Below are 16,813 nucleotides of genomic sequence, written 5' to 3' on the forward strand. Positions count from 1 at the left end.
GGTTTCCTTTGCTTGTAAAAAAGCTCAGTAGTATCTTCAATTCAATCTTTGTTCTTCCCAATTATGTTTTATGACCCTGCAGGTAAACATCCATTCTAAATTTTACAGAGGGAGAACTTTCTTGTCCTATTTATATTTTCCACTTGTCCTAGACACCAATGACAAAAATAATTAGGTCATATCTGTAATAGCTTTGCAATGGAGCTCAGGTAGTAAAGAGTTTATTGCTCTTTCCTTCTCCTAACTCAGCAGTGTGTGTGACTAAATTCCACAGTAACGCCTTTCCAGTTAATGCTTTTCTGTATTTTAATCACACTGTGTCTTGTCTTGATTTGTTTGTGTGCAAAGTTCATTCTATTTTTATTCTCCCCTATACCAGGCCAGAATCATGTTGGGATTAGGCTATGTCTGTGTAATGCCTAATGCAAGATACTGAAAGAGAGCTACTATGTAATATACAATTATATGTATGCTGGATGGCAAATGACTGTCATGAATTTTGACTGTTTTGAAGCTCACTGGGGGTCAAATTCTATTATTACCTGCTCAGAATGTCTCTGGGCTTAACTGCCAGAATATCTGACTAACCATAAAAGTCCAAAATACTATTCTTACCTGCTACATTGAAATAATGGAAATCTGACCATTACACAAATCTAGAATTAGATCCTCAAGTTCCTCAGACTGTGTAGTACCTCCTTTAGTACTGATCATATACAAATAAATTAATTGTGTGAGAACTACTCGTTAGCAGCTGACAGGAGGGGTCCCATCTTCAAGGCTCACCTGGAAGATGTGGAGGAAGTCTGGGCTGAGGAGGGTTATAAAAAGTTAGAATTCAAGAATTCATAAGTAATTTGTCAAGGTTTGGTGCCTCCCCCATGATGGGACCCTCAGTGGCCATAATGTGCTAAAAAGCTCTTGTCTGAGCTCATCCACCTCAGATATGGAAAGCTTAGGGGGGCCCTTGTGCAGGTGCTCAATGGTCTCTGGGAAGGCAGGCTCAGTTGCACACAGCTCCTTGTAGAGCTAACAGTATGCTCTTGGATCTTGGCAGGACCCATGAGCACTTGGCTCAACATGGTTTTAAGGTGGCTGACAATCTTCTGTTTTGCATACTCTTCTCTAATTTGAAAAAGAACTGGGCCAAGGAATCAGCCACTGTGCGTTCTTGGAAAAGAGCTTCAGTTCATGAGCCCTGGCCTGTTCCTTCTACCATTTCTCTCAAGCACTTTTTCTGGAGCTTGAGGTTCTCATACAGCCTCCGGTCATTATTGGCATCCTTCAGTGTAGCCTTAATCTCTGTAACGTCTACTTTGAGTTCCTGCACACTGTGGGAGCAATCCTGGATCATCTGCTATGTATATTATTGGCAGAAAATCTTGATTTGTGCTTTTCCCATTTCCTATCACTGCTTCCAGAAGAGGAAGTCACTTCTTGAGGCCACTCAAGTCTGCCAGAGATAAATGAAGCTGTTGCAGAAGTAGGCATCCTGGACAGTGCTTGGTGTGAGTCAAGTCAGGAAAGTCCAATTCACACCAGATCTGACCTGTGGTCTGAGAGTCCTGATGGAACAACATGGCTTCAGTGAAGCAGAGGCAGGTGGTGTTTAGTGATATACAGCCAATCTAGGCCTGCCATAGAGAGTGCACTGCAGCTCGTCTTCATGCAGGTACTCACAGCTCATCTGTGAATACTGCAACTCGTCTTCATGTAGGTATGCTGCAGTGTATGCTGATGTGCAGTGTATGCTGACATGCAGGTCAGCAGGTATGCTGATGTGCACTGCAGTTTGTCTTCATGAAGGTATGTTGTCTTACAGAATGGTGGTCTGCATCTGTTGTGTGGAGGGTTCACTGTGGCACCGTTTAATGGGGCTCCAGTTCATTCCAGTCTAAAACTTTCCTGAAGGCAAAATCACCTCATATGATGAGGATGTTGCTGTCATTGGTTACAATCTCTATGGGGTCAGCTAGAATCCTGAAAAAACATACCCTCTTCCCTGCTTTCTTGGGTACATAGGTATTAAACAGGATGAGGAGGCACTGCTCCAAAATGATTCAGACCACTAGCAGGCAATGAGAGATAACTTCCTGGGCAAATACTGAAACCAGCCACAGTTTTTGTGAGAAGAGGATGGCAACACCCATGATGGAGTTCTTGCTGTAGCTGAGAAAAGCTCTTCTCCTCCACGTGGTGTGGCAGTATGCCTCATTAATCCCATTTGTATGAGTCTCTTGCAAGAAGGTGAAGTCTATCCATCTCTGGTTCTGGAATTCAGAGATGCTCACTTTCTGGGAGTTCCTGTATCCTTGTATGTTGAGTGAGCCAAGAGTAAAGATCAGCACTGTGAGAGGTTTGAGAAGGTGACACGAAAGGCAGAAAAGAAAGATGGAGAAGAATGGAAGGGCTGTAGGTCATCTAGGATAGACCAAAAAGTTTCTATTTGCAGTCAAGGGGCTTGTTTTCCACTAGCAAACTGCTTTTTTCTTTCCAGCACATCATCTTACATTTTTAAAAATCTAAATGCACAGTTTTGCTGCCTCTTTGGCTAACACTTTCTTTGTCATACTATGAGCCAAGACTAGGAAACATTCATAGTCAGGGAAGTATTCAGTTATTTGGTTCTTGACCTTCTAGGTTCCCTTGGTCTCATCAAGGAACCTAACCCTTCAAGGCAGTGATGTTCCCTGAATGCATCCCCAGAGGAGGCATCTCCTGTAAGCGAGAACTATCCCTCATTAAGGGGTGATTATTCCTCCTTGAGAGGGCGGCTGTCAGACACCTTAAGGTCACCAGAGTCTTTCATTCTCCTCATCTCAGACTCTGAGTCAGCATCCATTTGGGCCAGGGGCTTGAGGCCTCAGGATAGGGCGGGGATTCAACGTTGGGAGATGCACCTCCCCACTAGGGCCACTGACATCATCCCATGAAGGCACTGTATCCTGGGGTTGGGGTTGTTTTCCCCTGGCATGGGTGAGGCTATCTTTGCTGCAACCTGCTTCTTCACTGGGAATGATGCTGCTACAATGAACACAGTCAACACACAAGGTGTTTCTGTGAAGAGGTGTACCATCTACGGCTGCTTACCCAGCATGTATTGCAGGGTGGCTTTCAAAGATTTCCTCCCCATCTTTCAGGATCACAAAGACCAGAACATGCTTGAGATCAGGGGCTCTACAGCCAAGCAAGTGGTAGCAGTGGTGCTGCCAGCTTCGGCCCTGGCAGAGGGTAAGCTGCAGCATGTGTGTGTATGTGTGTGTGTGGGGGGGGGAGGATGGGTAGGAGGCAGGTGAGGAGGTCAGAGGCTGTGGGGAGCAGGCAGCAGCTGTGACTCCAGCTGTGACTCTAACCCTGGGGAGTTGCAGATGCTTGCACCTTGCCTTGTACTCAAATCTAAGATGCGTACACTTTTTCTTATGTTAGATAAGGAGAAAAACCCTGGTCTTGGATTCAAGTAAATATGGTATAAACTATGAAAAACAAACAGTTTGAATGAAAGTACTGGTATGAATTAATTTAAATGCAGAAAGAACCATCTTAGTAACAAAGTTTTAAAAAATCTACACCTCCAGGGATTCAGTATTTGGTGGTTCATCTTCCATTAACCTTTCCAGCATAAAATTGGGTCAAGCTAAAAAAAAAAAAAAAGTTATTTTTTTTTACCTGAGAAGCCTCTTCCATAATCAAGGGTTTCATAATTTGATTCACATCCAGGTAAGTGTCATTTACATTTTCATCACACTCAGCAACTGAAGGGAGGGTGGATGCAAGACGAAATCCTTTTTTGATGGTAGATGATAGAAATTGGCTAAATAACAGCAATATAAAAGCAAGTGTAGGCACATTAATCCACATGTGTTTTTTAATTTTCTTCAGAAATATCTTTATGTGAAAAGAAGAGCTTCTCAAAACAATGTACATTTCTTTTATTTCATAAACCTAATAGGGTCGGAACAGTACCTAAATAATATGTATGTTATGCACCATTCCTGCCTTAATACCATGTACACAAACAAACAAAATCTACTCCCTCTCAGCCATCATCTTGCTCCCAGATAAACTAAACCTATTTTGCAAAATTATAGACATCAGGAATAAAGGACTTCTTTGGTATCTGGAAAAAATGCATATAAAAGGACTTGAACAAATGGAGGCAGAAAGAAACTATGCTTTCCTTTCTACAGGATGAAGTTTTACTTTTTCAGATAAAATAGGTCTCCATGGATACCAGACAACTAAAAAACAGCGGTAAACCAAGGTAATTTGTATATGGCCCAATCTTACATCCACTGATATACAAAGGAGCTTTGTCTTTGACTTCACTGGGAGTAAAAGCATACTATAAATGACTGTTAGAAACAAATCATTTGATTACTTATTTTATGAGCTATCCACACTAAATCAAAACAATTATATTTAAACGTCTAACGATAGTATGACAGTAACAAAATACAGAGTAAAGTGCAAACTTGCTTTCTTAAAAGAGAACTGAATGTCTAATACTTTAGCAACAACACTAGCAAAATTATCTTCTCTTAAGGAATGTTTTAATATTTATATTATTTATTAGAACAACAGTAGGAAATTAAAAATAGTTGTGGTCCCAATTGTGAGTCTAACATCATTTAAGCAGCTTACATTATTTAAACAGCTCTATTACTTTAGTAAAATGTTCATTTTCACTGTATATTTTTGGTTACTACCTGTTAATTAAATCACAGGAGATTAAATTAGATGATTGTCATGGAAACCTAACACATTAAGTATGTCATCTTTGGCAGAGTAAAGCAGACCAGGAAGCAATTTGTTAAATATGAAAAGCATACTACAGAGTAGTTTATATATCTATTACAACATTTTATTTATAAATATTACTTCACTTATTATCTGATATTGCCTCTTTGTTTAGGCTCCTATTCCAGCTACATTTTTTAGAAAAAATTGATAAAGACATTGAAAAATAAACCATGAAGTTGCCCTAGTTTACCATCTGTGGGCATGTACAGATGAAATGGGCGCCCTAAATTCACACGGTGAGTTTTTAAATTCACCGCTTCAATTTAGGGTACTTAATTGTGTTGTGCACACAGCCTGCACTTACCTGCCTCTCCGGCACCAGGGAGGGGAGGGCAAGCTGCTGGCAGGCAGAGCATTCCCTGGGCTGCGGGTGAGGACTTGTACTTCCCTCCACAGTAGCAGTGGTCTCCCCCAGGAGGCACCCAGCTGCAGGCACCTAGCTCAGGTGCTCCCTGGAGACACCGCAGCTGCAGAGGTCAGCACTGCGCTCCTGTGCGGCTCGGGGTGGGGGGACGGAGAGGGGGGTGGAAATCAGGCTCACCGCTTTTCTTGGGTGGAGCCTGCCTTCCCAGGCTGCTGCAGGACTTCCTGCAGAGCCCCTGAGCTGCATGGAGCCTGGTGCTTCACTCTATGGCTGTTGGAGCAGTCCCAAGTCATTTAAGGCACATTACACTGCTGAATTTCCTGTAGTGGCTGGAATGTGCAATATGCTGCCAAGGCGTGCAAACACTAACATCATTAAAGCAGTGAAAAAGCATTTAGCCTGCTTTAAAATGTCATGCACACACACCCCTTGTTTCATCTACACATGGTCTATACATTTCTTTTTATACATAGATAAAATAGAAGTCATTATCCCATTGATATTTCAGCATCATATTTTCAGGCAATTACTAATTTTGTTTTTAAAAAAACACTATTATATGGACTATGTAATAGCGTTTAATCGGCTGATTGAAAAATCCAGCCTGCCTCATACCTCAGTGTCATCACTAAAACAGAGTTTTCCAGAGTTGTATCATGTTACATCATAATAGAATTGTCAAAGGCTGAGTTCACACATTCAAATGATCTGAAAGATTTCTCCAAGGTTTGTTCTCTTGGTAGAGAAACTTACCAGAAATGCCTGAATAGACATTTATTCTGAACCCTGAAGAGCAGAGAGCTTGCAGTGCTGACACTCCACAGCGAGAGGGCCCTGTAAGCATGCCAGGGTGCTCTGCAGGCTCCCTTAGTCTGCCCAGAGACAGATGACAGCAGTGTACAGAGCAGCTTTGATGGCTAACCCAGACTGCTCAGAGTCAGCCTGTGTCTCCCTGCAGCACTCTGTGGAATTGTAAAGGGCTGTGTTGTAGTCCCTCCTCTGGGGGGGTGGGAGGGAGTAAAGGGGTCTATCTTTGCCCACCTCGCCTTGGACATAGGACTGTCTGTGCCTGGTTCTTATTCCTAGGATAGGTGGCCTCCCTCCTCGAGGGAGAATTTTCCTCCTTCCGGCTGTCCCTATCTCCGCTGAATCAGCCCCCTCTGGCTGCTTTTGACTAGGCGCTAGCTTCCTTCTTTGCCTTGTACCAGGGATAGTTCCCTGAGCTAGTAGGCTCAATTCTTGTAAGTGGCGGTTCTGCCACTGGTCCCATTTCAGGTCCCAGTGTTTTAGTAAGGCAAACTGGACCTCCCTTTGTACCACTTCCAATTTCTTGTCAATGGGACTCTTCTCCCTGATGTTCCTCCCCAACTGTTCGTGCTCAGCCTCCTCTTTAATACTAGCTGAGCTCTTGACCCTAGGAAGTCCCTCTGCCTCTAGGTATCACACCAGTCTAGGCCAGGCATTCCTGACTTGTGCCTCAACTTGCTTTAGAAATTCCACAAGTGCCTCCCTCTCCTGGAGTTCTAGCTTAGTGGCTGTCATGTATCCCACAAGTAGCGCTTCAAGAGCTTCCAACTTTCCCCTTAGCGTATCCAAGCTCTTTAGGGTCTGCAGTTCCCGCTCAGCTATTGCTTTCTCTCTTGGCCCCTCGACCTCCTTGAGTTCTCCAATTTCTAGGGCCATCTGGTTATTTTTCTCTTGTAGCCTGTCATTATCAGCTCCCAGCCTCTGCATCTCCTCCCTCAGATTTTGCATTTCTCCCTGCAGCTGTTCCTTCTCTGTAGTGATGCCAGCCTCTCTGGCCTGGCTATCTTTTAGGCGAGTTTTAAGTGACTGTGTCTGGTTACTAAGGTGGTCCTTTTTCACCTCCAGGTCTTGTATCTGAGCTTTTAACCCCTCATTCTCTTTTTTCTGCTTCTCTAATTCCCCCTCAAGGGATTAGTATTGCTCATGTAGCGCCTCGTGGTTTATCATAAAGGCTTTCACTTTTTCCACCTCCTGTACTACCACCTTGTTATTTTTCTCAATCTGAGCCCGGTTTCCATTGAGCTTTTCTCGCAGCTGTTCGGCCAAATATTCGGCCTGTAAACATCTCTCTTGCCACCTCTCTAGGTTCTTATGTAGACCCTCTATTTGGTCCATCTGGTCACGTACTTCTTCTTGTAGGACCCCTATTAGGCCTTTAGCCACGTCCAGCTTTTGCTGCACCTCCTGCTGTTCCCCTATCTGAATTGTGCAGGTCTCTGGAGAGTGAGCCATCCAGGCTTCCCTCTCCTTCTGCATTTCCTGCAGCCTCTCCTGACTCTTGTGAGCCTCCTGGACAATGAGTTGTTCCAGCCTTCTAGTTTTCTCTGCCTCTGCTGACACTAGGCGCCTGATTTCTTTCGCAGTTCCCTCCTTCTTTCTTGGAGATAACTGTCACGCTAAGGCTGCTGACTTAGCCTCAATTCTCTCTTTCTGGGCTTTTGTTAGTTCTAACTCCTGTTCTACTCTGGCCATCTTCTCTTGTATCACTTCTATTTTCAGTTGCCAGTTAAAATTTTCCTGCCCCGGCCTTCCGTCACTCCTTTTTGAGCCATGACTATCCTGAACTTATCTTCCTAGGTCGAGGCCTCAGTCTTGCTCTTTCAATTCCCCGCAGTGGGCATCTTTCCGCAGCTCCACCAACAAGCTGTGGTACGACTGTGGTCTTTCTACAACGTCCATCTCTATCCTAGCCCTTAGGTTCTATTTCCCTTCTTAAGGGACACAGGTTCCTTCCCCGTGCACAGCCGGCGGTTCCCAGCCAATGCACCACTCGTCACAGGGCTGGGACCCAGGAGCGGCCGTGATCTCTCCTGGCGCCTCCTACCAAGCCAAGTGGGTGTCCATGCACCCTCATTATCTCGCCCGCCATGACTTTGATAGTGAAAGTATTGTAAGGGAGGCTGCCTTTTACCCCCTTGAGCACGGTATCCCTTGGCATACTCCTGCCGGTACCCTGTCTACCACTGATCCTGTGTACTCCCGTCACAGGGCTACGCGTGGCTCCTACCTCCCCTTATACCACGCCCCAAGCCTTTCGGATGTCCCAGATGTTGTTAGGTCTAACTACCCTTGTTACGCATGCCCTTCCAAGCCCTTGCCCCCTCCTGGGGTCTCTCCGTGCGCTCGCCCCCTCCTGGGGCTCCTTGTTCCCATATGCCCTCCTTGGGGCTCCTACTCAGTCTCTCGCCCTCTCCAGGCTTCTTCTCGCACCCACACTGGAGCCTATGTGTGCCCTCCCTGGGGCTTACCCCGATACTATGTCATTGCCCACCCTGGGGCTTATCCCAATATTTTGTAGTCGCCTTCCCTGGGGCTATACGGTCACCCTCCCTGGGGCTCACCGCAATGCTCTTGCCCTCCCTGTGGCCTAGCCTCGCAATTCCCGCGATTGGGGATCAGGTGGCTGTAGCTGTGCCTGGCCCCCAGACCCGCCTTCTTGGGTCACTCACCTGCACTGGGCTCCTCGCCCTGCACAACACTGCCCCACTGGGCCGGGGTCTATGCAACCCCCAAAATGCGACACCCTCTCTCGTGCCAGGAACCCCCCCGCGCTACTGGGGAGCTCCCCTGAGGCCTCCTCCTACCCCTACAGTCTCTCCCGGTCCTCCGGTGTAACAACAAGCAAAAACCATCAGCCAATTGGCCCCAACTCAAACTCTAGCCTCCTGGCTTAAAACGTAATCCCAAAGCCCTTTGGCTCATCGTTACTTCCATCCCTGCCAGGGTTCCTCTGCCTGGTATTCTCACCCATGAACTACTCAGGTCCTCAGGCCTCCCACCTCTGCCTACTCCCGGCAGAGCTCTCTCCTTCACGGCTGCCAAAAGGGAACTGCCCCTTGGCCTCAGCCTAGGCTGTTTATAAAGGCCAGGCCCTGCCCCCTTCCAGTCAGCTGACCTCTGGTGTTGCCCTGGCAACCCACACCTGTCCTTCTTTAAGAGCAGGGCACTTCAATGCCCTGCAACACCATATTTATGCACATAACTGAAAACCATAATAAGAGGCATGTTCAACCTCCTATTGGAAGACCTATACAAAAAATGACACCAGACTACGGCTTCCAGTTATTTTGTCACCTCATCACAGAATACTACTCTGTGGATGTGAAAATCTCAAACCTACTAAAAATCACAACCTTACTTAAAAGGCATGCAAGTGGTTTACACTATAAACTTCTGATTCTCCATTTTATTAGTTAAAAATGTAGAAAACTACATTTAAAAAGAAACCCAGTAAAGCACTTTGAAATCTGCAAAGCTAAGAATTCAAAAGCTGGAAGTTTCAAAAATAAGGTAGCCAGTACCAGGAAGCTCCCTGTCTCATTCACTACACAGCCTGAATGAGCATTTGCAGTTTTTCTTTTTATCCTCATCTTTGTGTGTGTCACTCCATGTATTATTTAAGACACAAGATGCAAACCCCACACAAAATTCAGAACTATTCATTTCCTGACAAGATACTCTATGCTGCCCTCCTCATAAGATTTTAGTGAAGCATAAATGTTAATTAATTAATCTTTACAGCAAACGTCAGACAAGAAACTGAGGACAGACTTTAAAGTCAACGTTAAAAAATGTGTCCATTAATTTGGAGTATCCAGTTTTAGAAACCTATAACCTAATTTTGCAGAATGCTTAACATTTTATAGTACCTGACACTTTTAGAGCAAAGATCCAATTTACAAAGAATTACAAAGATACAGTATGCCTTAAGTTGGACAAGAAGAAAGAAAGAACACAAAATATTCACAGGAGGTGACTAGGTGACCTGCAAGCACTGCATAGGACTTGTGACAGAAGAAAGAAAAGAATCCAATTTTCCACTTTGGCCCTTTAACTATTTTAATCACCAGGCTGTCCTTTTTCCTCCATGGTTCCCTACCTCATTCACCACAGACCTTAGAGTCAACAATCACAATCGCTACACAGTCCTGATTCATTCCCAAAGCATTCCCTTCTAACAAAGGAAGATGGCCAGTGTAAAAATAGTATTTGATCATGTAATTAAATAATGCTTCATAAGGCATGCTAACAAGGAAGGTGAATGCCTAGGAAACCTTAATGCAACATTTGGGGTACTCAACTTCACTAACAATGTTTTTTTAAACAAAGCTTTTACTTTCCTTTAATATAAGACATAGTAGAAGAATTGTTCAGTAAAGTGCAAAAACCCTGATAGTAGAGAAATGCAGGCTGCCCTGAATTCCAGGATATTACAACATGTTATGTTAAAACTAGAATGTCTGGAAGATTTTGATTATGAGGTGATCCAGTAAAGTTCCTTAAATCTTGTAGTATTTCTCAACAATACTGTAGACAGTGGAATTGGATTGAGAGGAGACAGCATAACAATTCAAGAGGTACCACTGATCTGTCTATATCACCTAGATGAAATCAGTGAGCAATACTGACTCAGTCATTTGGTAGCCTCCCTGCAGAATCTGGCTAAAGTAGTGACAAGAGGCCATGAGGCCCAGTAAGCTGAGAGAGGAACTGATAGATGTTCTGGGGCTGAAGAAGAGGTCTGAAACCTGTACTGCAGCAGAAATGCTGTCACAAGCTGTTGCCTAGCACTGATTTTGTGAAGTCTCTAACTTGTGTTAACATGAAAGTGTTCCCGTGCCAGTGAATATAGCAACTGGCAGAATGCCTTAAAGACAAAGTGCAAAGTTGAGGCAAGAGGCCTTTTATTAAGCAAATCTTCAGAGGCAGGGTTTCTTTCTAAGTATAAACACACTTTTAATTAAAAATCTTGATCCATCGCCTGACTAGTACATCCTATTGATGACAGAAAATGGAAGCTGTTTTACCATGTTTTCTTTTCTATTTAAATAGTGTTGAACAGCAATTCTATGCATCTTGTACTTCAGAAGGAACATATGTAGCTATTTGCGTGAATTCTTCTTACAATATCATGCAGGAAGCTACAAAGGAGGAACTGAAGGAAAAAGTGGGCCTCTGCCATTTGCATGCAGTTGTAAATGAACTAAAAAAAGCCAATTTTCATATACAATTAACATACATGACCAATTTCAATTAACACGTCCATAATTGAGGGAAATAGTCATTTAATATTTAATAACTCCTCAGATTCAGGAGCTATATAGGTCATTTTCATTACAAATCTCCATTTATTAATGCTATAATAAAAAATACAGGGGGGAAACAACCAAAAGAGAAGTAACTGCTATAAGAACTTCCTAAGCATGCTATAGGACTTGATCTAAAGCCTACTTAAATCAGAACAAAACCACTATTGATTTTGATGGGCTTTGAGTTTTGTGCCTTCAGACATTTGTGGGTATGATCAATGTTTTGAGGCTAAATCTGGTGTCTGTTAGGAGAAGGAAGAAAGGAACAGAACTTTCAGGCACAATGCCTGAAATACTGTAGGAAAGGTAAATGGCAAAACATCATTTTAAAAAAGAACATTTTTTCGTGCAGTTACACGTCAGATAAAATCTACAGACCCTTGAGTGAGCAATTAATTTATATAATCGTATACTGAAAGCAAAAAGGAAGGCTTTTTTGTTTATATTGCTATTATTTAGAACTTAAAACTGGACTGTTAACACTATAACAGCTAAGTGAATACATATAAATTCCATTACTGTGCAGAAAGTTTAATGTACTTACACATCCGTGGGCACTGTTATAACATTAAGTCTGTAATTCAAAAATGGACTGGCAATTTCAATATGCTGTTCAGATTTCTTCACTATAGGCTCTGAAAAAAATGTTGTAAAGCCTCTTATGTGTACTAAGTAATGAAACAGTGACATTGTTCAAAGTAATATTCACAAATAAAGGTTAATACCAGGCTATTCTTGGTATAATTCAAGCTAAGATGTGGCATATTATAAAAGTACATAACTTGTTAAGTTCCAATTCATTATACTTTTTGAAAAATAATTTATTTTTGGACATATGCTTTACAGAAGATTTGAATGCACTAGGAGTTTTGAAATATGATTTCACAGTATCATTTCTGTTCATGAGATCAACCTTCGTTACAGCTGACTTGCCCTAATAGTATCCTGCAAGCAATCAAATCAATACGACCCAATCAAACCAAATCTTGATAGCATTGTTCAATTTTTATTTCATTCTAGCAAGAACATTCCATCTGAGATCAATAAAGTTTGACTAATTAAGGTATTAGATTTAGATAGATGCACTGAAAAGTGTACGAAAAGCAAAAAATAAATATAATAAAATACTTAAATGTGTAAAAAAAAGTCTTCATTCATATCAAGATCTATATGAACGCTGGGTCAGATTCTAATGCTGAAAATCCATTAACGGTATCCATCTTTTTAGCACACTGTAATCTGACCAAGACTGAGTCATAAAAAAGCACCAAGGAAGAAGAGGACCGATCCACCTTTTGCATTAATAGTTTTTCAGGACCTCTAGTAGGGTTCCTAGGACACTTGGAACCACTTGTAGGTATAAGGTATATTAGCCTTGGTTTGAGCAATCTGAGTGCCCTTGCATGCAAGTGTTCACAGGGCTTAGGTCACCCTAAAAATGGGACACCTGATGAGAAGTTATTCACTTAAGAGGTAAACTAACTTTAGATCAATAAGAGGTAGACCTGACCTAGTGAATGCCTGCATGCATTCACAGCACAGCCCCAGAGCTAGGAAAAGCCAGCCACATACCACAGCCCCAAGGCTGTGCTGTTCTCCCCCCACACCCCATCCCAACCCTGATGCAGCTATTTTTGACTCCCCAGTAACTTCCCCTCCAGACCGGGGATCTCCCCCCCACAGACCTGCTGGCCCTCTTCTCCAGATCTGCCAGCCCCTACTGGATGTGCCAACCTCCTCCCAGCCCCACCAGCCCCTCACTTGAGTTACTTTCCTCTGGCTGCTCACGCCACTCCCAACAAATGGCAAACCCCAGTGGCACTCCTGGTTTAGGTGGCTTAAAATAAGATGCTTAAACCTCAGGCAGGTCCCACAAATGCTTGTTTGCACCCTGGTAGTGCTAGGAAAATATGACATGACATACAGTTGTTCAAGTGCCCAGTCATCCACAGTGGTACAAAGCAGAGCAAGAGCATGTACTGTTGGTGTACAGAAATTCCAGAGTGCTTTGTGGAGGACCTGAGCTAGCTTTTGTACTAGAAGCAGTATAGACATATTGGTGCAGTATTCTGCCTGATCTCATTACCCTTCTTAAGGATAAAATATTGCCTCAAGTGACTAACCTGTATTCGTTATGATCTGGCTTATTTTGTTGAATACAAAAGTTGTCAAAAGCATGTCTAAAGCTAGCTTGGGTATTCATCCCCAAACAATGTAATTATCCCCTAAAGCACAGACCGATTCTAAGGGTATATTTACCTTAATATTTAGAGTTGATCAAGGGCAACATTCACTCAGGCAGAGCCATATGAGCTACCACTCCCCATCAATGTGTTATTTTGCAACCTTCCCCAAAACCATTTACATTATGCTTCTCTTTCCTCAGGGAGAGCCCTCTTAAGAATTTGTTTGTTGTCTCTGTAGTTGACTAGGTACAACCAGTAGAGGTCTGGAAATTAAGAACAGGAAATCTAGAAATTGTTGATTGAAGATTTCCTGTTCTTAAGCCTGCAGTATCTTCCAAACATCCTGCAGACAGAAGTGAACTAAGAGGGAGGCTCAGCTTTGTACCTAGAAATTTCAGGCAGCTACTACTGGATGTCAGTCTTAGAGTTTTTCAGTGTAGATGGTCTGTAGTTTAAATGGAGGGCATAAGGTCAATACTAACTCTCTGTATACAGATTACCTAGTATGCAAGGAATCCCAATGCTGGCAGTAGGATTCACACACTTAAAGTTAAGTATATTTAAAGGCTTTTCTGACTCAGGCTCAGAATGCTCCTATAGCACTATTTATTTGCAGTTTTTGCCTGTTCAGTTAGAATGTGACTAAGTCAATCACTGGCTCTCTCTAAAGTCGGTTTGGGGATTTCTTAAAGATATTATGAGCTATCCTTCCTCTCAGACATACACCCGTATGAAAGAGTGTGTACATGGGAGAATAAGTGAGAAAAAGAAAAAGATAAAAAATAAGATGGTCATTCCTGGAATTATGCTAGAATTTGTCCAAATACACATTCACAATTGTGACACCAAAAACTTTAACGGGGATTTACTGCTAATTAAAAGTAGTTTATGAGACTTGTAAAAGCAAACCTTGGGCTTCATCTGTCACAATGGTTTCTTTTTTTTGGCGGAAAAGTTTCCATTGAGGGATTGGTGATGGTTTTGGTGGCACTGTCAAAGGACAGGACCTAGTTCTCGTCACCAGCACAGGATGACTATATATATGAGAAAGGCCATATTGTCTCAACTTCTCGGAAGAATCAGCCTACAAAACAAAGAGAGATCATCTGAGGGCAAGCTCTCTTTTCTAAAAGACCTAAATAGTAAACACCAAATCTTAGTAAATATTTTTCTTTGGGTATTAAATAAACAAGAAAAATTCAGTTGGCAACTTTTTTCCAAACATTTTCTAGCAAAGATAACTATTCAGCAGAAAAGTATAATAGTACGTTTATAAGAAGTGTTTACATTTTTTTTCACTCTTCATTACTGAAATTTATGCTACAAAAGGTGTTAGCTAATTTAATATATATAAATGTATGCTTTCAGGCTCTTCTGATAAACACAAAATAAAGTAGAATATAAAGCAAGAAAGGTTGACATCTTCAAAAATTTTCTTCTAAAGCACTAGCTTCTGCTTTATATTGAGTCATATAGTAACTTACAGTTTACAGAGAAACTGGTCATTTATGTGGTTTGTAAAAATCTCTATGGAGTAAAATGACTCTGGCTATTTTTTTAAAACCCTTAATCTCAATTTTTACTTCAGAAAATTCATTCATGTATAAAAGTACTAAACTTGGCTCATACCGTCATAACTTTTAAGAATAGCTCTAGGCCATGGGGAGATGTAATGCTTGAAGTGCTCTGAACACTTCTGAAGTGCTTCAAGTAGTGAACATACAAATATTCATAAATCAAGAAACACTTAAAAATGACCAGTGTTTAAAAAACAATACTCAAAAATTAGGAACATCTTTGAACTACTTCCTTTTGAAACATTTATTGAAAGCTCGGTATGCTCTAAGAAACAGGAAGGGGGGTTGCTCAGTCCTCCAGCATCCCACAGTGCTTTGCTACTTTCCCTCCCCTCATGAGGCGAAGGGGAAAGAGTGGGGTGAACCACCAATGAGCATCCTCCTGTATGCTCAGCCATCCTCGGCAATCTGCAATGCCCAGGAGGCACAAGAAGAATCCTTCTTTTTGGGTTCTGGGAGGTGGAACCCTCAGGACTGAGCAACCTGTGGCAGAGGGAGGGGTGGCAGGTGGGCGGCATACATCTGGATGGCACTAAAACACTCCATATCTGAAGCATTTCAAATTGGAGTGGAACGCAAAACACTTTAAATGTACATTTGTCCATGACTATATGGCATTGAGGGATGTTCATTCCATAAAAAGTTACTGTCTAATATTTAAGCTATTCCTTCAGTATTTAATATTCAGTCTGAATATCTGTACACTCTTCTATGTTTCTATTGTACAAACATATCTTTTAATGCTTAGTAAAGACACCACCAATTGCTGGTCTCTTTAAATGCCCTTATCAGACAGCATTCTTCACCATTCCTGCCTGTTGTCCCTGTGACTATATAAACTAGAAATTCCACAAGATTAATGTGGCTATTGTTGTTGACATGACTGAAAAGGGAGAGAATTAACTGAGGATGAAAAAAAATCCACAAACCATTTCATTTGATGATGATTTGGACAGATAATTCATAGAAGAGTGGCCTGTGTTTAGAAATGATTACAAGGGAACCATTGTAACTGTTTTACTGTAGAGGTTAGCAGTCAACTGTTGCCTAAGATACATCCTAGAACAGTTTTCAAATATTGGTATTTTTTTTTTCCTTCTTCAAAAAAAACCTTTCAGAAGGCAGTCAAATATAGCTATGGGATGCTATAGAAACACACTCCCTAACAAGTCTGGACAAAAGAGAAAATGCCCAAGTCTTTGGGGGAAGTGCTGACCTCCAATTAAGTCAATGACAAAACAACCATTGACTTCAATACAGCTAAGCTTTCATCCCAATAATTCAACTAATATTCCAAAATTTAATTAGAGTCATTGGTAGATTCCTTAGACCAGGGGTCAGCAACATACAGCCTGCAGGCAGGTTCTGGCCAGTGGAGCCATTGGATCCATCTTATGGGCTTTCTCTGTGCCCATGCCCATGATAAGCAGCAAGAAACTGCACTGGGGCCAGGCAACTTCCAGTTGTGGGCACTGCCACTACTGCTTCTTCCCTCTACTACTCCTAGCTTCTGCCCAGCTGTAATGTGGACACACCTTCTAGCTGGTAGGGAGCTGTTTCAGGGCCAGGGAACTGCAAACTGCTGCTGCCATTCTCTCCCCTGATTGTGCCCTTCCGCCCGCAGTGCAGAAGAAGCAGCAGCAGCAAAAGGGATGCAGCTTTCAGTTGCCCAACCCTGGCTCAGCTCTACACTGGCTGGAAGCTGCACACATCCTAGTCCCCGTTTCCCAGCTGGGGCATGAATGCAGCTCCCAGGTGCCAGGCCCTGGC

At 42.5% G+C, this 16,813-nt stretch overlaps 1 protein-coding gene across 5 annotated transcripts in view; it reads right to left on the reverse strand.

The window, feature by feature from the left end:
• ADGB (androglobin) overlaps positions 1-16,813 on the reverse strand; it is a 262,841-nt gene that overhangs the window by 160,690 nt on the left and 85,338 nt on the right. For all 5 annotated transcript variants that reach the window (XM_019550118.1, XM_019550121.1, XM_019550117.1 and 2 more), the window contains 3 exons: positions 14,376-14,550; positions 11,825-11,915; positions 3,667-3,811 (listed from right to left, as the gene is read on the reverse strand). In XM_019550118.1, coding sequence (XP_019405663.1) covers positions 3,667-3,811; positions 11,825-11,915; positions 14,376-14,550 — 411 coding nt within the window. The remainder of the gene's footprint in view (positions 1-3,666; positions 3,812-11,824; positions 11,916-14,375; positions 14,551-16,813) is intronic.

The sequence above is a fragment of the Crocodylus porosus genome, unplaced genomic scaffold, assembly GCF_001723895.1.
Source record: "Crocodylus porosus isolate Cpor-Errol unplaced genomic scaffold, CroPor_comp1, whole genome shotgun sequence".
NCBI lineage: Eukaryota > Metazoa > Chordata > Crocodylia > Crocodylidae > Crocodylus > Crocodylus porosus.